At 40.4% G+C, this 22,342-nt stretch overlaps 1 protein-coding gene across 2 annotated transcripts in view; it reads right to left on the bottom strand.

Annotated features, from left to right (window-relative positions):
- CNOT6L (CCR4-NOT transcription complex subunit 6 like) overlaps window positions 1–22,342 on the bottom strand; it is an 89,610-nt gene that overhangs the window by 32,743 nt on the left and 34,525 nt on the right. For both annotated transcript variants that reach the window (XM_080650251.1, XM_080650250.1), the window contains exons 3-6: window positions 21,234–21,420; window positions 19,945–20,030; window positions 12,577–12,666; window positions 2,513–2,581 (exon numbers count right to left, since the gene is read on the bottom strand). In XM_080650251.1, coding sequence (XP_080506377.1) covers window positions 2,513–2,581; window positions 12,577–12,666; window positions 19,945–20,030; window positions 21,234–21,420 — 432 coding nt within the window. The remainder of the gene's footprint in view (window positions 1–2,512; window positions 2,582–12,576; window positions 12,667–19,944; window positions 20,031–21,233; window positions 21,421–22,342) is intronic.

The raw sequence follows: 22,342 nt of genomic DNA, 5'->3' as shown, positions 1-22,342 counted from the left end.
CTATGAAAGGACTGTGAGCAAATAGTTGAGGGAACATGGTTTTTATAATGAAATTAGAAACTCAAAAGTGTGTTCTAAGGAAAAGGCATCAGCTACCTCAGAAATGCAGAATCTTTAGTTCCACGAAAACCTATTGAATCAGAACCTGCAATTTAACAAAATGTTCATGTGCTTCATATGACATGCACAGTTTGAAAAGCCCTGATTTTTACCAGTAATTCTCTATCCTAGCTGCCCATTAGAATCAAGTCTGAAGAGCTTTAAAAACAAACAGCTGATGCCCATGGCCCTACTCCAAACAAATTAAGTCTGTTTATTAGGGTCAGGGTATTTATATTTATAAAAAGTATCCCAGGTGATTAGAATGGGCAGACACGGTTGAGAATCACATCCTATATAATAAAAGGCTAATATGTAAATCGACCGAACAGCGGAACAACTGGCCACTATGATGTGCTCTGACCACCAGGGGCAGACGCTCAACGCAGGAGCTGCCTACTGGTGGTCAGGGCACTCCCACAGCGGGAGTGCCACTCAGCCAAAAGCCGGGCTCATGGCTGGTGAGCGCAGCAGGGTGGCGGGAGAGGCTCCACAGCAGAGCTAAGGACACCTCAGCGGACATCCCCTGAGGGATCCCGGACTGCGAGAGGGCACAGGCCAGGCTGAGGGACCCCTCCCCAGAGTGCATGAATTTTGTGCACCAGGCCTCTAGTATTTAAATAAAAGGTGAGAAAGCCAAGTAATAAAGTAACACTTGATTGAAATTGGTTCAGATTCAAATAATGGTAAAAGAATTAAGAGAAACTTAATTCAATGCTCCCCTGGGGATCTCGACTGGTGGCAAATTTGTATACTGCTACTTTTTTCACTATTTGGTAATTATTTTTACGATAGTTTAATGTTTATAATTTTTTTGGCTATAAATCACACTTAAACATCATTCGTTATTATACACATCTCCCTATGCACCAAAAGTAAAAGGCATTTTTAATATCTTTTTTTAGCACTCAGATTCTACTCAGGGAAGCGTACATATAAAAAAAAAAAAAAAAAATCCATACCAGTTTTCAATAAGGAAAACCCAAAAACACATTACTCTGAGAGTTCAACAACTAGTGAAAACTTCTTTCTGTTGTCCTTTTTCTAATGGAAATGTAGGTATGCAATATTAGAAAATGTTTTCTTGAAGATTATATTCACTCATACTCAAAAAGGGATTGCTTTGAATAACTAGAAAATGGTGTTTTTAATACCAGAAAGGAACAAATTAATTGCACATTAGGGGAGGCTAAACATAAAATAAATCTGCCTAACTTAAGGTTTGTAGAAAACCTTAGGTATTCTTTTTTCCAAACCATCAATGTGTATCCTGATAATAGAAATGTTATTTGTGATAACACTGACACAATGCCTCTTGGGACAGGCTGATACTGTGGCTCTCAGCTGTGGGCAAACTACGGCCCGCAGGCCGGATCCGGCTGTTCTGTACGGTTCTCTTGCTCTCTCCTCCGCTCCTTTACTTTGAATTTATATTAGTTCACACAAACACTCCATCCATGCTTTTGTTCTGGCCCTCCGGTCCAGTTTAAGAACCCATTGTGGCCCTTGAGTCAAAAAGTTTGCCCACCCCTGACTGTGCTGGTTTCAACATTATTACTTCCGGAAGACAGAAATAAATTGTATATGATATTTCTCAGCGTTATTAAAATGCAAGATGTTATACTGCCCACATTTCCCAATACCAAAGCAAATGACTTTTTCTGAATCCTCTTATTTAATAACGTAAAAAAAACACCTCACAAACAGAAGGGCTTAAAAAGTACACGATAAACTATGATTTGCCTATTAAAAATTATTTAAGCATGAGCATTCAGTGCTTGTTTTAATCTTCAGATTAAAACAGTAAAATTTTTATTTAATTTTATAATGAAATTAGATACCATAAAAACCACTATTCTTGTGATTAAAACGAAGGCATTAGGAGAAATACCAATTCACAACTTCTTTTAAGTAGAATTGCCATTCATAAAATGTCTAATAAGAAGTAAAGAGCCCTATAAAAATGTCAAATCAAAATTTGTCTCCACAAAGAGACAAGGGTTTATATTTTTTACATTAATGCAGTACAAAAAGTGCTAAACCAAAATAAACTCAATCTAAATTATTCTTTCACAACTGTTATCAGTCTACCTGTTCAAGAAAGACTAAGTACCTAAGTAGGTTTAAATTTTTCAGAAGAAATTCATTATTACTCATTTTTCTTACATCTCCCAATATGCTGTGAAGATGCCAAATGAAGGATGTAGTACAAGGAATCACTTTAAAACTAAGAGTTACATCATTGTGAAAGAAAGCTTCTTGTACATAAGCTTTAGTGTGGATTTTTAAGTCTATCCGTCAGTATTTTTATACTCACCTAGTATAAAATGAAGGCCTGTTCATTTTATCATACTGCCCAAATGGCATTTCAAGTATTTCTGAAAAAAGTCAAGGAAGAATAAAAACTATTTACCTGATGGCAGAATTTGGTCTCGTTCTTTTAATGTAATCCATGGCCTCGGAGGAAGCTGCTCTGGATGAACTGAAAAGAAAAAAAAAATTAACGTAAGTTAATTTCATATGTTCCTAAAATCAGTATCATTTACGTTATAGTGTCAAATCAACTTTTCTTCTCTTCAGCTATAATGAACCAAAAGCCTACTTAAAAATATACAGAAATACAGTAAAAATTTAGAAGCCAAAGGAAGTTTAAAAAAGAGCTATGCAGAAAACACATGACTAATATACAAAAAAAGAATATTAGGAAACTCACTGGCACTTGCACTTACATAGTATTTATGAAAAGTACCTATTTAAAACTTTAACCAGGTTCTTATGTCTTAATTACACATTGACTCAGCCTTGTTCTCTGCAGGGAAATCAAAGCTATGTAGAGTTCCAACATATTAATGAACTAAAATACTCAAATCTCTTTCAAATAGAAAAAACACACGCATATGAATTTATAATAAAAATTAATACATTTTCTAATGGGGCTTTCAATACCTAATTTAAATCTTTCTTTCATAATGTCTATGCAAAGCAAGAGATTAGAACTAGGTTGTACAGAAAAAAGAAAGGCATTGGTTAAACATTAATTGCTCAGATATAGATATCAATACCATGGAACTAAATACTACCCAACAATCAGATGAAAGAAAATTCACTAAGTTAAAATTTTTTCTTTTTTTAAAAAAATTCTTATTGATTTCAGAGAGTAAGGGAGAGGAAGAGACAGAAACATCAATGATGAGAGAGAATCACTGACCAGCTGCCTCTTGCATGCCCCTCACTAGGGATGGAGCCCGCAACCCAGGCATGTGCCTGATGGGGAATTGAACCATAACCACTTGATTCATAGGTCAATGCTCAACCAGTGAGCCACACCAGCTGGGCACTAAGTTAAGATTTAACTACCCCCCCTTTCTTCTTCTTTTTAAAAATATTTTCAATTACACAACAATTTGATGCAAGTTATTTGCGCAGGGTATTTAGTGACTGAGAAATGTATTCTTTTAAAAAAATATATACACTATCTTCATCCAGCCACAAAAATTTTCATGCAAATACCCAAGACCTTAAAAAATGTCAATTTACTAACCATTTCTTGTGTCAAAAGTTTATCTAAAAGATGCCTGTTTTAGCATCTATACTTTTCAAAAATGGAATGAACGTTACTTTGTATATTCCATATAGTGCCAGGAAAGGGATGAATGTTATTATGACTAAAGGCCCAGTGCACGAAATTTGTGCACTGGTAGGGTCCCTAGTGGGACCTCCCTCCCTTCCCCTGGCCACCTGCCACTGCCTCTGGCCAGGGCCTCCCTTACTTCCCCCAACCAGCCCCACCCCATGGTCGAACTCCCAGAAGAACTCCTGGTAGAGGGGACAATTTGCATACTATGCTTTTATTATATAGGACAAGCAAACCATTCAGCTAGTTCAACACACTGAAATGTGAAAAATAATCATGCCTACTAGGAGTGCCATGTCAAAATCATGGCAACTATCGCAAAAACGAAAGCCCAATATACAAATACACTGAAGGTACACATGACACTTTCTAGCTATTGGGATCCTTAGCAAGTGGTTAAAAATGTATAAATCAAGAAAATTCTCAAAATAAAACAAGTAAGATGATGTCAATATTTTGGTGCTTCCCAAATCTTAAAATAATATACTTTACTACATCACTGTAAGTAAAATGCACAGTATTCACTAAAAATATCCGAAGATCTAAAAACACAGGAAAAGACTGTATCTCCAGTAATTAGAAAGCAAAAAAATATAGCATGTTTTTATCCAGGTTAAAAAAAACCACTTAATTTTACTAATATCCATGGGTGATGATATATGGTGAAACACATAGTTACATGTACAACTGATAGGAATAAAAACTGGTATAGCTATCTGGGAGGATTAAGTGAAGAATGTTTTAAAATTTAAAACATCCATGTCCCTGTGACAAAAAATTCTATTTCCTGGTATCATTCCTATCTGATTAAAGCAGTATTCAAGTAGATATTAATTATACCATTGTTTATAATATCTCAAACAATGGTAAATGGCAAATACCCATAAAACTCAAAGCTGCTTGAGCTCATTTAAAGAAAAAAAAAATGGGGAGAAACCAAGATGGCGGCATAGGTAAAAACTTAAACTGCTGCCTTGCACAACAATATCAAAACTACAACTAAAAGACAAAATGGACACCATCCAGAACCACAGGAAGGCTGGCTGAGTGGAAATTCTACAACTAGAAGGAAAGAGGAAAGCACATTGAGACCCAGAGGAGCTGCAAAAGGCTGAGGTAGGGAGACGTGCGCACGCAGAGGACAGGCGGCTGAGTGCACGGGCAGCTGAGTGCGTGGCTGGCTTTCCCAAGCGGGATGGAGATGGAACCTCCCGATTGCACTGAACTCCAGTCCCAAGCGAGACTTCTGGGAACCCAGACTCATTCGGGGGGAATCTAGATGTCAGGAAAAGAGAAAGCACACTGAGACTCAGGGGAGCTGCGGAAGGCAGAGGTTCGGAGGCGCGCGCGCAGAGAGGATGGACTGCTGAGTGCATGGGCGGCTGAGCACATGGCTGGCTTTCTAAAGCAGGAGGGAGACGGAAGCTCCCGACTGTGCTGAACTCCAGTTCCTGGCGAGTTTCTGGGAACCCAGACTCATTCGGGGAGAAACTGGACTGTCTGGCAGCGGGCAAAACTCAAGGGCGGTTTTCTCTCAGAGGTGCTTGCAGCGATTCCCGAGGGACACGGAGACCCAGAGCCTCAAAGGGCAGGGCTGACGGGAAGCCAAGGCTGTCTGCTCCGCCCTGAGGCTCCGCCTCATCCAAGCTGAGCACAGAGGCTTTTGCAATTTTGCAAGTCTTGTCTCATAAGGGTGTCTCCAGCACAGAAGTTCTCCCAGCATAGACACAGCTGATCCTCACAGCCAATTGGCCTGGAGGTCAATTCCTCCCAGTAATACCTACAACAATAAAGACTTAACTACAACGAGGCTGTGCACACAGTCCACAAAGGGATGCACCAAAAGTGTCCACCTCAGGAAACTGGGGAAGCTGAGCCACTGGGCCCTATAGGACACCTAGCACACAAAGCCACTCTATCAACTCAGGGAAGCAACCAAATGCAGAGACAAAGAAACAGATCACAAATGAAAGAAATGGAGGAAAGCAAATGACTGGATATAGAGTTCAAAACCATGGTTATAAGATTTTTCAAGAATTTCCTAGAAAAGGCTGATAAATTTAGCAAGACCCTCGAGGATATGAAAAAAAAACAAACTAGAAATTAAACATACACTGATTGAAATAAAAAATATTATACAGAGACCTAACAGCAGACTAGAGGACCGCAAGAATCAAGTCAGAGTTGAAATACAAAGAAGCAAAAAACACTCAACCAGAAAAGCAAAAAGCAAAAAGCAAAAAGAATCAAAAAACTTGAAGATAGTGTAAGGAGCCTCTCGGACAACCTCAAGCGTATCAACATTCGGATTATGGGGGTGCCAGAAGAAGAGAGAGAGAAAGATACTGAAAACCTATTTGAAGAAATAATGACAGAAAACTTCCCCCACCTGGTGAAAGAAATAGACTTACAAGTCCAGGAAGCGCACAGAACCCCAAACAAAAGGAATCCAAAGAGGACCACACCAAGACACATCATAATTAAAATGCCAAGAGCAAAAGACAAAGAGAGAATAAAAGCAGCAAGAGAAAAACAGTTAGTTACCTACAAGGGAGTACCCATATGAATATCAGCTGATTTCTCAACAGAAACTATGCAAGCCAGATGGGGGTGGCAAGAAATATTGAAAGTGATGAATAGCAAGAACCTACAACCAAGATTACTCTATCCAGCAAAGCTATCATTCAGAGTTGAAGGGCAGATAAAGAGGTTCACAGATAAGAAAAAGCTAAAGGAGTTCATCACCGCCAAACCAGTATTATATGAAATGCTGAAAGGTATTCTTTAAGAAGAGGAGGAAGAAGAAAAAGGTAAAGATAAAAATTATGAACAACAAATACATATCTATCAACAAGTGAATCTAAAAATCAAGTGAATAAAAAATCTGATGAACAGAATAAACTGGTGAATATAATAGAATCAGGAGCATAGAAAGGGAGTGGACTGACAATTCTCAGGGGGGAAAGGGGTGTGGGGGTGCGGGAAGAGACTGGACAAAAATCGTACACCTATGGATGAGGACAGTGGGGGGGAGGTAAGGGCAGAGGGTGGGATGGGAACCGGGTGGAGGGGAGCTATGGGGGGGGGAAAAGAGGTACAATTATAATAATCTGAACAGTAAAGATCTATTAAATTAAAAAAATATATTTTTTAAAATTTAATAAATTTTTTTCTCTTTTCTTTTTTTTGTTGTTTGTTGTTGCTTTATATTTTGTTCATTTGTTTGTTTTGTTTTAATGTTTTTTGTTTTATCTTGTTTGGTTTTGCCCTTCTTTCTGTCCTCTTGTTTTTTGTCTGATTGTTGATTAGATTGTTTTTTTTGTTTGTGTGATTGTTTCTCTTTTTTTTTTTGCTTCTGTTTTTCCTCTCCTTGTTTGTTATTAGTTGTTTGATTCTGGTCAAGGGCATGTACCTTGGCTGCGGGCACATCCCCAGTAGGCGGTGTGCAGGAGGCAGCTGATTGATGTTTCTCTCCCATCGATGTTTCTAACTTCCTATTCCTCTTTGTAAAAAATCAATAAAATATACTTTTAATAAAAGATATTCTGAACAACTTTATACCCATAAATTGGAAGATTTAGATAAAGTGGAAAAATTACCAAAAAATATAACTTTCAGAAATTGATAAAAAGAGAAATGGAGAATCAGAGCAGTAGTATAGTTATTAAAGAAATTAAATCAGTAATTGAAAACTTTCTACAAAGAAAGACCTGGCTCAGATGTATTCTACAAAACATTTAAGAAAGAAAGAACACTCACCTTACATAAATTCTTCTAAATAATAGAAAATAAGATAATCACTCTCAATAAATTTTATGAAGCCAAATAATCTTTATAACAAAAACTTGACAAGGTTACTGAAGAAAGGAAAATTACTGGCCAATTTCACTCAAACCCACATGCAAAACATCCTAAGTATTAATAAACTGAATATAGGGATATATAACAATGATAATATATTATAAAGTACTTGTGTATATTCCAAGAATACAAAGGTGGTATAACATAAAAAACAAGCAATGCATTTGCCAAATTAATGAAGAACCAAAGTTATATGCTCATCTCAGTAGAGAAAAATCATGTGATAAAATTCAGTATTTATTCATATTAAAAAATAAAACACTCTCCTAGGAAACTAGAAATAGAAAACGTCCTTAAACTGATAAAAGTTATGTATATGAAAACTACAATGAACATCATAGTTAGTAATGATTTATTAAAAGTTAATAAATTATTAAATTACTAGAGGCCCGGTGCACGAAATTCGTGCACGGGGAGTGTGGAGTGGGGGGAAAGGGTGTCGCTCAGCCCAGCCTGCACCCTCTCCAATCTGGGACCCCTCGAGGGACGTCCGACTGTCCATTTAGGCCCGATACTCATGGGATCGGGCCTAAACGGGCAGTCGGACATCCCTCTCACAATCCAGGACTGCTGGCTCCCAATTGCTCGCCTGCCTGCCTTCCTGATTGCCCCTAACCGCTTCTGCCTGCCAGCCTGATCACCCCCTAACCACTCCCCTGCCAGCCTGATTGATGCCTAACTACTCCCCTGCCAGCCTGCTTGCCCCTAACTGCTCTCCCCTGCAGGCCTGGGTCCCCCCTAACTGCCCTTCCCTGCAGGCCCGGTCACCCCCAAATTCCCTCCTCTGCCACTTGGTCACCCCTAACTGCCCTTCCCTGCAGGCTTGATCGCCCCTAACTGCCCTCTCTTGCAGGCCTGTTTCCTCCCAAGAGCCCTCCCCTGCTGGCCTGATCACCCACAACTGCCATCCCTTGCAGGCCTGGTAACCCCCCCACAACTGCCCTTCCCTGCTGGCCATCTTGTGGTGGCCATCTTGTGTCCACATGGGGCAGGATCTTTGACCACATGGGGGCAGCCATCTTGCGTGTTGGAGTGATAGTCAATCTGCATATTACTCTTTTATTAGATAGGATAGAGACCTGGTGCACGGGTGGGGGCCAGCTGGTTTGCCCTGAAGGGTGTCCCGGATCAGGGTGGGGGTTCCCTTGGGGCATGGGGCGGCCTGCGCGAGGGGCCTGTGGTGGTTTGCAGGACGGCCACACCCCTCGGTGACCCAAGCAGAGGCCCTGGTATCTGGGATTTATTTATCTTCTACAATTGAAACTTTGTAGCCTGGAGCAGAGCCAAGCCTTCTGCTCGCTCCATGGCGGCAGCCATTTCTGTTGGGATTTATTTACCTTCTATAATTGAAACTTTGTAGCAGAGGCCAAGGCAGGCCAGGGCTTCAGAAGCTTGGCTTCCTCCATCGCCGGGGGCAACCTTAGCCTCCTGCTCTCTCCAGCTCCCTGGCTGCCGCCATTTTTGTTGGGATTTATTTACCTTCTATAATTGAAACTTTGTAGCCTGGAGTGGGCTGGCCGGGGTGTGCGGAAACCTTGGCTTCCTCCATCGCTGGGGGCAACCCTAGCCTCCCTCCTGCTCTCTCCGTGGCCGCAGCTATCTTGGTTGGGTTAATTTGCGTACTCGCTCCTGATTGGCTGGTGGGTGTGGCTGGAGGGCATGGCTTGTGGGTGTAGCGGAGTCATGGTTAATTTGCATATTACTCTTTTATTAGCTAGGATAGATGAATGCTCATTATCACCACTTTTCGTTAGCATTTTATTGGTGGTGGTAAACAAGTGCAATGAGGCAAGAAAAAGAAATAAAAGACATAAGAATTAGAAAGAGTAATAAAAAGTGTCATTACTTGCGAATGGTACTATTGTATAAATTGAAACAAAAATAAATTAGGATTAAAAAGAGTTTAGCAAAGTGCTGAATTTGTACTTACCAATGGCATTTAGAAAGTGCTCAGCAAGGTGGCTGAATACCAATATACAAAACTCAATTGTATTTCTATATCAGCAATAATCATTAAGATCTATTTTCAAAAGGACAATTTATAAGAGCATCAAAATGTCAATATCTAGAATAAATGTAATAAAAATACCCAAGACCACTGCACAGAAACCTAAACTTCAATATTGAGAGAAATTAGAGAAGGCACTATAAATAAAAGAATATTCTGGATGGCTTGGAGACCCAGTGTGGTAAAAATGCCAATTCTTTCCAAAGTAATCTATAAATTCAATATATTCCCAATAAAAATCCTTACATTTTTGGGAGAGGAGAAATTTGAAAAGCCATTTCTAAAAATTTTAATGAAAAATCAAGGTAAAAGAAGCATGGGATAAAACTAGCCAAGACTAGAATCAAATCAAGGGGAAAGACTTACTCTACTAGATCTGAAGATGTTTTACCATTAAGACACTGTCACAAGGGCTAATGGAAGAGAATACAGAATCTAGAAACACACTCATACATACATTAATGATATATGACAAAAATAGCACTAAAAACAGTAATCAAAGGACAGTTTTTTGTCTTCCCATGTTTTCCTGTAATGTTTTAATTGTAGATCCAATTGCTTTCAATAAATACCTTAGGGTCAATTTTATTTACATATGAAAAAGTTATAAAAATTAACTCTTGTATTATACAAACTTCAATACCAAAAATAATATAGCTCCTAATGATACAAGTAAGAAATGTAGTTTTTGGGTAATAACTTGGGGGAATACATTCATGAGCCTGAGGTAGGAAAAAATTCTTAAAAAGGGCACAAAAGCAGTACCTTAATAGAAAAGATCAACAAAATTAAGTATGTTATAATTTTTTCTGTTCATCAAGAGATAAATTAAGAGAGTGAAAAAGCAAATAACACCATGGGAGAAGGTATCTGCAACATATAGACCAGGGGTGGGCAAACTTTTTGACTCGAGGGCCACAATGGGTTCTTAAACTGGACCGGAGGGCCGGAACAAAAGCATGGATGGAGTGTTTGTGTGAACTAATATAAATTCAAAGTAAAGGAGCGGAGGGGAGAGCAAGAGAACCGTATAGAACAGCCGGATCCGGCCCGCGGGCCGTAGTTTGCCCAAGGCTGATATAGACCAACAAATAGGTTATATCTAAAACATAAAATTATACCCACAAACCACACACATCCCCTATTGCTGGGTCATAGACATGAGAGATATTTAATTTAAAGCAAGAAGAAAATAGCATACATGTAATAAGTATACAGCCAAATACTCTTAAATTTTTATTAAAAATACCTCTCTAATAAGTTTATCTCTCTCCTATCAAAACTTTTAGTCTTTATAGCCAAGCATCCTATATAATAAAAGGCTAATATGCAAATTGACCAAAAGGTGGAACAACCAGCCACTATGATGTGCACTGACCACCAGAGGGCAGATGCTCAATGCAGGAGCTGCCCCCTTGTGGTCAGTGTGCTCCCACAGGTGGAGCACCGCTCAGCCAGAAGCCAGGCTCACGGCTGGTGAGCGCAGCTGCAGTGGCAAGAGCCTCTCCCGCCTCCGTGGCCATGCTAAGGATATTTGTCAGTCAGACATCCCCCAAGGGCTCCCAGACTGCGAGAGGGCACAGGCCAGGCTGAGGGGACCTTCCCTCCAAGTGCAAGAAATTCGTGCACTGGGCCTCTAGTTATTAAAGTATTAATCTGGTTTTACCTTATTGTAAATCTTACTATTCTAAAAAATTTTGTATGTAGGTGTCCTCTATCATGGAGAGAATTTCCAAAAGTATAGCCAAATATTGTGATAATGGCCTCTTTGCTGAAATCTAGATTTCTCTAGCTATTTCAGGGTTCTATATTTTAGAAAAGCATTATTTAATAAAAATCTGAATTTAGTAGCATTTCTATACTTTTACCCGTATTTTGAGTCTTAAGCAAAAAAAAAAAAGTCAAGCCTAGGCAGTTTGGCTCAGTGGCTGGAGCGTCGGCCTGCGGACTGAAGGATCCTGGGTTCGATTCTGGTCAAGGGCACATGCCCGGGTTGTGGGCTCAATCCCCAGTGGGGGACTTGCAGGAGGCAGCCGATCCATGATACTCTCTCATCGTGGATGTTTCTGTCTCTCTCTCCCTCTTCCTTCCTCTCTGAAATCAATAAAAACATATTTTTTTTTTAAAAAGTCAAATACTTAATAGCCTTCTTATAAAAAAAAAAAAGTCCATTTGGAATACAACTATATTAGTCAGATAAATCTGGTGTTCTTAATTAAAATCCTGCTAAGTAAAATTTTCACAAATGTGTAGAGAATCAAACCAGTGATATCTCATTCATGAAAAATGTACACAATGTGTTAGTTCTACATAATCTGCATCAAATTCAAACTGGTAACTATGTATCTTTGTGATTAAGAGCAAGACAATCTTGGGTTCATGGCTCGTCATTAATTAGCTGTGTTTACTTGGATAAGTTGCTTTATTCTTTGAATCTTAGAATTTGCCTATAAAGCCAATAAAAATTCCTACCTCCTAGGTTCTTAGAAAGATTAAAAGAGATAATGTAACTACAGCTCTTTACATATTGTTTGGTAAACAGAAACCAATCAGTGTAAGAAAAGAACAATGTCCCACTACCCTGGGATTCACTATTGGCAGGAATTCCAAACTTATAAGAGCTTATAAAAAAAATGATCATATGTACCCTGACTGGTGTGGCTCAGTTGGTTGGAGCTCTGTCCTGTGCCCTGAAGGCTCAGTTGGTTGGAGTGTTGTCCTGAAAGGCTGTGGGTTCAATTCCACATACCCTGGTTGCAAGTCAGATCCCCAGATAGAGAAGCAACCAATTGATGTTTCTCTCTCACATCAATGTTTCTCTCTCTCTTCCCCCTCCTTCTCCATAAATCAATAAAAACATTTCCTCAAGTGACAATTTTTTTTAAAAAAATGGTCTGATGCTCTTAAGCAATATGTGACATATTAGTCAATGGTAATTATTTGTAGAGTTTACTGCTTTGTCATTAATAGTTACCTGCAAGATTGTCAAGCATGAAGTTCAGTAGCTTTCGGGTTCCATCTGGGTCCTGGTACAAATTGAGAATATCCTGTGATAAAGGATTGCCTAAAGAAGAAGAGAAAAATACAATCTGTAAGATGTATAACAGTAAGACCAGACAAATGTACATAATAAAAAAAATGTATTTTTGATAGTGAATTTTACTATATTTAATCTAAACATAAATGTAAAGACGTGTGAATTTAAAGAAATACTTTGTTAAGATATTCAAAAAGAAAAACTTCAAGTTATTTCTTTCGATATTTCACTATTTATACTATATCCCTATAATTTATGTTTGTCAAAATCACATGTATACATAGACACATAGCATATAAATATTAATCTTAGTAAATTCTGAAGTAATATCACAACTTGGCACTTGAAGTAACCCTTATAGGTTCTAACTTTATCTTTGAAGACAATATTTTAACTGAGAAACAAAAAAGTCTGGTATGAGAAAGAATGAGTGATATGAAAAAGAGGAAGGCCCTAGCTGGTTTGGCTGAGTGGATAGAGCGTCGGCCTGTGGACTAAAGGATCTCGGGTTCGATTCTGGTCAAGGGCATGTACCGCAGTTGCAGGCTCTCGGCCCTGGAGGCAACCAATGGATGTGTCTCTCTCACATTGGTGTTTCTCCCTGTCTCTCCTTCTCCCTTCTACTCTCTCTAAAAATCAATGGAAAAAAATATCCTCAGCTAAGGATTTAAAAAAAAAAAAAAGAGGGAGGGTCATCCTAGTTGGAATATTTATATTACATATGAGAAAAGAAAAGACATTTCATGTGAAAAAGAAAATTATTACCAAGATGAGTTAGTAAACTGTGTGAGAGAAGTAATTTTTTATGATACTGATGAGGGATATCTGAGTACTAGGACTACAGGTTTATCAAATACCAAAAAACAAGCTATTGTTAATAGTCTCTATATTCTCTTAAGAAATAAAGGAAGTATTTGTTAAGTAAGCAGGCAAGAGCAGCCTTGTAAACAGATTTGAAAAACAAAAAACATAGAAATTCCAGAAATGAAGGTTTTAACTATTAAACAAAATCTTCAATGCAGCACTCACCCACCAATTTGGCTAAAATTAAAAAATATTAACCACCAAAGTGTTAGAAAAAAATGTGGAGTACTTGGAACTCTCATAAATTGCTGGTGGAAGTGTAAAATTACTCTCCAAAAGCCTTAGTTTCCAAAACCCTTGAAAGTAGGGAAAAGGAACTGTTCTGGGATGACAAAAATGCTGTATCTTGAGCTAGGCAGTGTTTCAATGCGGGCTCGATTTCCAGTAGGGGGCATGCAGGAGGCAGCCAATCAGTGATTCTCTCTCATCATTGATGTTTCTCTCTCTCTCTCTCTCCTTCTCCCTTACCCTCTGAAATAAATAAAATATATTTTTTTAAAAAGACTGAAGAAAGTTTTGCCTCTTCTTGGAGGGGAAGGAAGAATGTAATGTCTCTTTAACAAGTCTTACCCACAAGGAAAATAATTTACCAGAATATGATAAATTAGGATTTTACCAAAACTTAACCAACCTGGGGTAAGAGAAATACCCCATACTCCAGGTCCCTATAGCCTAATGTGGGTGAGGGTAAAACCAGCTCAGGCTTGCTAAAAAACAGACCTAATCATAAATCTACAGGACTCTGTCTCAAGTAACTGCAAGCCTTGGACCCTATTTAAAGAGTCTCTGGGAAAACCCAAAGACAACAGAGGATAAAAGCAAGGACACTAGAGGAAAATTTTTATTCCAACATATAGCTACTATAATAAATAGTAAACACAACCTAACTCCTAGCCAGAAAGAGAGTTTAGAGAGAGAAGAGACAATATTTGGGGGTAGAGGGGCTACAAACTTTCAAAAAGAATAAACTGATACATGAAGCACAATGTATACAAAGTTTATGAAAGGATTTCATTTTTATATCTTGCTGTAAACTAAATAATGCCAAAAGCAAGCAGAAGACTTTAACACCAGATAGGGAAAAAGGACCAATTACTTCAAAAGAAGAACACATGAGAATGGCAACAAAATTCATTAGCAACAGTGCAAGCTAGAATATAGAGAATAATATTCCCAAAGGTTGCATGACAGTATTCGAGACTTTAGCATTCCTCTACCAGTTACTGACAGAAAAAGTAAACAGGAAATCAGTAAAGAGGAAGAAGACTAGAAAAACACTGTCAACCAACTAGATCTGGATACAGCTGTAATTAGCTAATCTTACTAATAAAAGAGAAACATGCAAATTAATCATCACTCTGCTACGCCCACAGCCAATCAGAGTGAGTATGCAAATTAACCCAACAAAGATGGAGGTTAATTTGCATATGCAGGAGCAGAGTGGAGTGAAACCTGCTATAAGGGGAAGGGGGGATGGCGGAGGGAGCTACTGTAGTGGTGCTTCAGACAGAAGTGAGGACTTGCGGCTCCAGGCGGCCCGGGAGCGAGGAGGTGCTGGCTCCCGGGCAGCCAGGGAGCGGGGACTTGCCGGCTCCCGGGCGGCCACAGAGCGGGGACTTGCCGGCTCCGGACAGCCAGGGAGCGGGGACTTGCCAGCTACCAGGCGCTGGGACTGAAGCCAGGGGAAGGAAGGCCTATTCTTGCATGAATATCATGCAACGGGCCTCTAGTCCTATCTAATAAAAGAGTAACATGCAAATTAACCATCACTCCACTACACCCACAAGCCATGCTGACCAGCCACACCCACCAGCCAATCAGGAGCGAGTATGCAAATAAACACAACCAAGATGGCTGCAGCCATGGAGAGAGCAGGAGGGAGGCTTGGGTTTTCCCGGCGATGGAGGAAGCCAAGCTTTCCGCACACCCTGGCCGGCCAACTCCAGGCTACAAAGTTTCAATTATAGAAGGTAAATAAATCCCAACAAAAATGGCGGCAGCCACGGAGCTGGAGAGAGCAGGAGGCTAGGATTGCCCCGGCAATGGAGGAAGACAAGCTTCTGAAGCCCTGGCCTGCCTTGGCCTCTGCTACAAAGTTTCAATTATAGAAGATAAATAAATCCCAACAGAAATGGCTGCCGCCATGGAGCGAGCAGAAGGCTTGGCTCTGCTCAAGGCTACAAAGTTTCAATTGTAGAAGATAAATAAATCCCAGGTACCAGGGCCTCCGCTTGGGTGGCCAGGGGGCGTGGCCAGCCTGCAAACCACCACAGGCCCCTTGCCCAGGCCCTGCCATGCCCCAAGGGAACCCCCACCCTGATCCGGGACACTCTTAAGGGCAAACCAGCTGGCCCCCACCCATGCATCAGGCCTCTATCCTAATAAAAGAGTAATATGCAGATTGACTATCACTCCAACATGCAAGATGGCTGCCCCCATGTGGTCAAAGATCCTGCCCCCATATGGACACAAGATGGCCACCACAAGATGGCCTGCAGGGGAGGGAAGATGGGGGGGGGGGGACCAGGACCAGGCCTGCAAGGGAGGGCAGTTGTGGGTGATCAGGCCAGCAGGGGAGGGCTTTTGGGAGGGACCAGGCCTGCAAGAGAGGGCCGTTGGGGGCGATCAAGCCTGCAGGGGAGGGCAGTTAGGGGTGACCAAGTGGCAGAGGAGGGAATTTGGGGGTGACCGGGCCTGCAGGGAAGGGCAGTTAGGGGGGACGCAGGCCCGCAGGGGAGAGCAGTTGGGGGGGGCAGGCCTGCAGGGGAGGGCAGTTAGGGGTGACTAGGCCTGCAGGGGAGGGCAGTTAGGGGATGGTAGTTATGGGTGACCAGGCCTACAGGGGAGGGCAGTTAGGGGTGACCAGACCTGCAGGGGAGGACAGTTAGGGGCAAGCAGGCTGGCAGGAGAGTGGGTATGGGGTGATCAGGCTGGCAGGCAAAAGCAGTTAGGGGCAATCAGGAAGCAGGCAGGCGAGCAGTTGGGAGCCAGCAGTCCTGGATTGTAAAAGGGATGTCCGACTGCCCACTTAGGCCTGATCCCACCAGGATCGGGCCTAAAAGGGCTGTCGGACATTCCTCATGGGGTCCCAGATAGGAGAGGGTGCAGGCTGGGCTGAGGGACACACCCCGCCCCGTGTATGAATTTCGTGCACTGGGCCTCTAGTTATTAATAAGAGAAAAGGAGCAAAGGGAAGGCCAGACATTATAGACATGTTTCCTACAAAACATTGGGGGAAGTGGACTGGACAAAGGGAAGATGCCCAATAAAGTTAGAGTGACAGGGAAGATACTTGACTGTCAATCACACCTGGGAACAGAGGTAGTTGGCCAGAATGGGCACGGCCACTGCAAGGCATGAAGATTTGGGATACTTAACTCCATGAACAAAGAAATTCACCCTCTTGTGCTTTTGGCACGTTGTGCTTGACTCCTGGTTTGTGGGGCTCTTTCACTCTGCTCCTTAGCATTTGCCCACATGCGATGATCTAATGACTACAGCTAGCCTGAAGCTGAGCTGCACACAGCTCCAACATGGAAAGGAAATTATGGATACTGGCTTTGCTTCTAATGGACAAAGGAAAATGGGACTTTTGAAGCAGAGCTGATGCCTCATCCAAAAGACTAGTGGTCTAAGAAGAGATTTTTTAACAACTATGAATCAGTAGTCAAAAGGGCACTGGATCAAAGTCCAGACAAAGAGAATACAGTAGTCTTCCTCTTATTATAGCTTCAGTGACACGATGGTCAACCAAGGACCAAAAATATAAAACAGAAAATTCTAGAAATAAACAGTTCATAAGTTTTAAATTAGATGCCGTTCTCTAAGTGGTGTAATGATATCTCGTGCCATCCCATCCAGATTGTGAATCATCCCTTTGTCCAGTGTAACCACGGTGGATACCCTACCTGCCTGTTAGCAGCATCTCAGTTATCAGATCAACTATAGAGGTATCACAGTGCTTGTGTTCAAGTATCACTTGTTTTACTTAAAAATGGCCCCAATGCTCTTTGCAATTCAGTAGTACTCTTTGCAATTCAGATGTGCCCAAGAGAAGCCATAAAGTTCTTCCTTTAAGTTAAAAAGTGAGTATAGCACAATAAAATATCTGAAAGTTACACAATAACTTTTACTGCAGTATTTTTATAGTTGTTCTATTTTATCAGTTGTTGTTCATCTCTTACTGCATGAATTCATAAATTAAACTTCATCACAGTTATGTATGTACTAATGGCCCAGTGCACGAAATTCGTGCACATTAAAAGGAAATTAGAGCCAGTATTTTAATATTGCTATTTGCCCTTTCTCTATAATAGAAGTGTCAGAGATGAAAGAAAAATAGTGAAATGTATATGAAAAACTCCCTCCTGTCAGAGTTTGGGGTGTGCCGTAGGACCCAGAGTCAAGTCCCCACCCACACGCTCGCGCTTCAGAACCACGCGGGACCAAGACCCTGCCAGCACTACCCTCATTGGGCGAGACTCAGCCCTGGCTAGCCCCACCCCCGTCAAGCCCTGCCAGGTGGGGGGCGTGGCCTCAGGTCCCCCAGCCTGGCCAGGCACCACACAGCCTCAGGTCCCTGCTGATAGGTCGCTACAGCATCACAGAATGATGACCATTTGCATATTAGCCTTTTATTATTATGATAGGAAAAAATAGTATATATACGGTTTGGTATTATCTTTGGTTTCAGGCTTCCCCATTAGGGGGATCTTAGAACATACCTCCTGCAGATAAAGGCTACTGTAATTTAGAAGACTAACATTTTAACCAGTAAAACAGAATAAAGGACTAAGAAGATAATAGATATTCAGAATGATTCATTCAGTTGATACTTAATATAAATTTTCTGGGAACATGTCTATATATGAGATAGCATGGACTAGCAGGGGTCCTCAAACTATGGCCCGCAGGCCACATGCGGCCTGCAGAGGACATTTATCCAGCCCGCCGGGTGCCACTGCCTGTCCTGCTTAGCAGCCAAATCATCCCGGGCCCGCAGTGCGCATAGGAATTTGTTCATAGTTTTTTTTTTGTTTTTTTTTAAACTATAGTCCAGCCCTCCAACCGTCTGAGGGACAGTGAACTGGCCCCCTGTTTAAAAAGTTTGAGGACTCCTGGACTAGAGTTATGAAACAGTATATGTAATACGTGCTTTTTCAAGAATGTTAAATGCAGTACAGAGGGTAAGTCCACTGGGCTCAATAGTAAATTACTCATTTATCATTATCATTATACTGACTACAGTCAGTATAAAAGTATGAATTTCATACTTCTAGAATCTAAGAATATAAAAGAATGACAACCATTCCATAATTATTTTTAGTAAGGAACAGATCTGCCTCTACTCCAACTCTAGCTGGAGGGCTGTTTTAAGCATATTTATAAAAATGAGTTATAGCATATATAGAATTAGGTAAAATATCCCAACAGTTAAATTTCACATGCCTTGGGTAATTCTCAAAGAAAATGTTTTTCCACTTCATACATAATTTTAAAAATCCAAAATATCCTAGAGAGAAACTAAAAACTAAGACTTAACCATTCATATAATTACATAATTTATAAAGGGTTAACTGTATAAAGAAGCCTTTTCTGTCATTTCAACCAATAATGTCAACATTCTTTTTACTCTTATTCAAGTTTCTTTTTTTAATGCTCCATTATACGTCATAAACAAATGCAAACAAAACATGTTCATGGACACTCAATCTCTGAAGGAGGAAAACAAAATACATGAAAGTGTATATTTTATATGGCTTTAATTAATGTTTATTCCTCAAGAGCACAGAATAAAATGTTTAACCAATACAGTACATCTGTATTTAGTCCTCTGAATTTAAATTAACCCCTCTTCTTATGTTATAAGAGAAAATTATACAAATTTCAGTATTTATGTAAATTGAGTACGACTTTCCTTCCAAGCAAATCTTGAGATAAAATTATCAGTGGAGCATATATTTTGGATTAATATATTTTATTTAGAATAATTATACTCACTAGGTATAGTTCATTTTTACTGTTACAATGTTTTCCCTCTTACAATAATATAATATGTTAATATTATTTTATGTACTCTATCAATACCTGACATGGGATATTCCAGCTATTAAGTCATTGAAGAAAAAAAACAACAACAGAAAAAAAACTATTGTTAATTTGAAACGTCTCTTCTAAAAAATTTTAGCGTTTTATAGAAAGTTAAAGGTAAAATAAAAAAACAAAACATTCCCCCACAAAAGTCTGTTAAAAAGATGGCTGCATGTTGAAATCCTGAAACACAATTCAATATCAAAGAACCACTTTTTCTTTCAAAAAAAAGTATAGTCCCATTTTCAAAATTATACTAAAACCTAACCTATTAATTTAAATGGTCTTTAAAGGGCTCAGTATACCTCAATACTGAGTGTTAATACTACATTTAAAAAAAAAATCACTCACCTTTCAAACCTAGAGTTTGTAGCTGGAAGAGCCGACCAAGTTCATAAGGCAAAACCCGTAACATATTGTTATTTAAAAGCAATTCCCTGTTTAAAAAAAAAAAAAAAAATTTAGTTGAATTTATCAAGCTTTATTAATATCTACAATTACTTTCTTAACCTTCCCTCTAACATACCATGAGTGCTATATATATATTCAAGGCACATTTTATATGCTTATCTAAAACTTGTGTATTAAAGTACTATAAAATGTATAATTGCCACAACTATTAACAGTGTTTCTATAATTTACCCATTATTAAAGGTGTAGGAATTGTATATCATTTTCAGGCTAAATCTACTCTCTTTGCTCTTTCATCCAAATGCCAGTGACAGATATTCTTAGTGTTCAAAGACAAACAGATATCCTTGAACCTAGTCTAATTCATAGAAAAAATAAAATTTTTACAAAGTTCAGGATTTAACTATAATCATATAGTAAGAGGATGGTGAGAAACAAGATTTTAAAATAGTATGTTTCATTTTAAACAAATGACAAAAATCTTTTAAATTACTACTCAGCATATAAACAATATAGAAAATCAATCCTTGTTTGTATTGGGAACATTTATTCAAGGTCTTAAGATTTCTACAAATTTTTCTCCTATAGAGAAATTCTTAAAGAACCCTGAAGGACCAGAAATAAATCCACTTATCAGGTTTTAAGGTTTCCTTAAGGATTTGTAATATGTAAGTACTAGAGGCCCAGTGCACAAAATCCATACATAGGTAGGGTCCCTAGCAGCTGCCGACCGGGGCCTTCCTTCATTCCGTGCCACCCCTGGTGGTCAGCGCACATCATAGTGAGCAATCGAACTCCTGGTTGGTCGAACTCCCAAGGGGACATTTTGCATATTAGGCTTCTATATATACAGAAGTTTATATGAAACAGAGATATGTTCCTAAAAGTTTTACTAATAAGTACATTATATTTTCCCAATTATTTCTGATTAGTCTTATGAGCATACATTTGAGCCAAAAGTCAGACGTAGTATTGTATTTCCACCCTACCTCAAGTCTGTCAAAAGAACTTGGCAATACAAGCACATTTCTAGTCAGAAACCTCCAAATAGAAAGGAAGGAAAAGAAATGTTCAAGGGAGGCCAACGCAAGCACTGTGTTCAATTTATATCATTTGACCTTGGAAACACACATGGAAATCCTACTATAAGATAAGTAACATCTCATAATTTTCTAATTTGGTAAATTTAGAATTTCATATTGTGAGTCATATCTACAATATTTCCTCACCTGAGAGACACCATGTTTCCTAGTTCTGCTGGTAAACTTCTGAGTTTATTGGATGACAGATCCAGGTAAACCAGATTATGAAGCTTGGCAATATCAGGTGGAATGCGACTAAGGAAATTGTCATTTAGGTGCAGCGCTGTCAAGTGTGTCAATGACCAAAGTGATGTACTTAAACTCCGCACTCTACCTAAAAGGCAAAATATTAAAGCATTAAACTCTAGGCCTAAGACAAAGACTGAACTACAAGAACTAAAAAGTGGTAGAAGAGCCTGCAAATATACACAAATACTAAAGGCCCGGTGCACAAAATTCGTGCACAGGGGTGTGTGTCCCTCAGCCCAGCCTGTACCCTCTCCAATCTGGGATCCCTCTCACAATCCAGGACTGCTGGCTCCCAACTGCTCGCCTGCCTGCCTTCCTGATTGCCCCTAACTGCTTCTGCCTACCAGCCTGATCACCCCCTAACCACTCCCCTGCCAGCCTGATTGATGCCTAATTGCTCCCCTGCCAGCCTGTTTGCCCCTAACTGCCTTCTCCTGCAGGACTGGTCACCCCTAACTGCCCTCCCCTGCAGGCCTGGTACCCCCCAAGTGCTCTCCCCTGCAGGCCTGAGTCCCCCCGAACTGCCCTTCCCTGCAGACCCAGTCAACCCCAACTTCCCTCCTCTGCTGGCCGGATCACCCCTAACTGCCCTCCCCTGCAGGCTTGATCGCCCACAACTGCCCTCTCTTGCAGGCCTGGTTCCTCACAACTGCCCTCCCCTGCTGGCCTGATCGCCCACAACTGTCCTCCCTTGCAGGCCTGGTTCCTCCCAACTGCCCTCCCCTGCTGGCCATCTTGTGGTGGCCATCTTGTGTCCACATGGGGGCAGCCACCTTGTGTGTTGGAGTGATGGTCAATCTAAATATTACTCTTTTATTAGATAGGATAGAGGCCTGGTGCATGGGTGGGGGCCAGCTGGTTTGCCCTGAAGAGTGTCCCGGATCAGGGTGGGGGTTCCCTTGGGGTGTGGGGCGGCCTGGGCGAGGGGCCTGTGGTGGTTTGCAGGCCGGCCATGCCTCCTGGCGACCCAAGTGGAGGCCCTGGTATCTGGGGTTTATTTTTCTTCT

This window comes from Plecotus auritus (assembly GCF_963455305.1).
Source record: "Plecotus auritus genome assembly, chromosome: 1".
NCBI lineage: Eukaryota > Metazoa > Chordata > Mammalia > Chiroptera > Vespertilionidae > Plecotus > Plecotus auritus.
The sequence above is the reverse complement of the archived record's forward strand: the minus strand, read 5'-3'. Positions and strand labels throughout refer to the sequence as shown.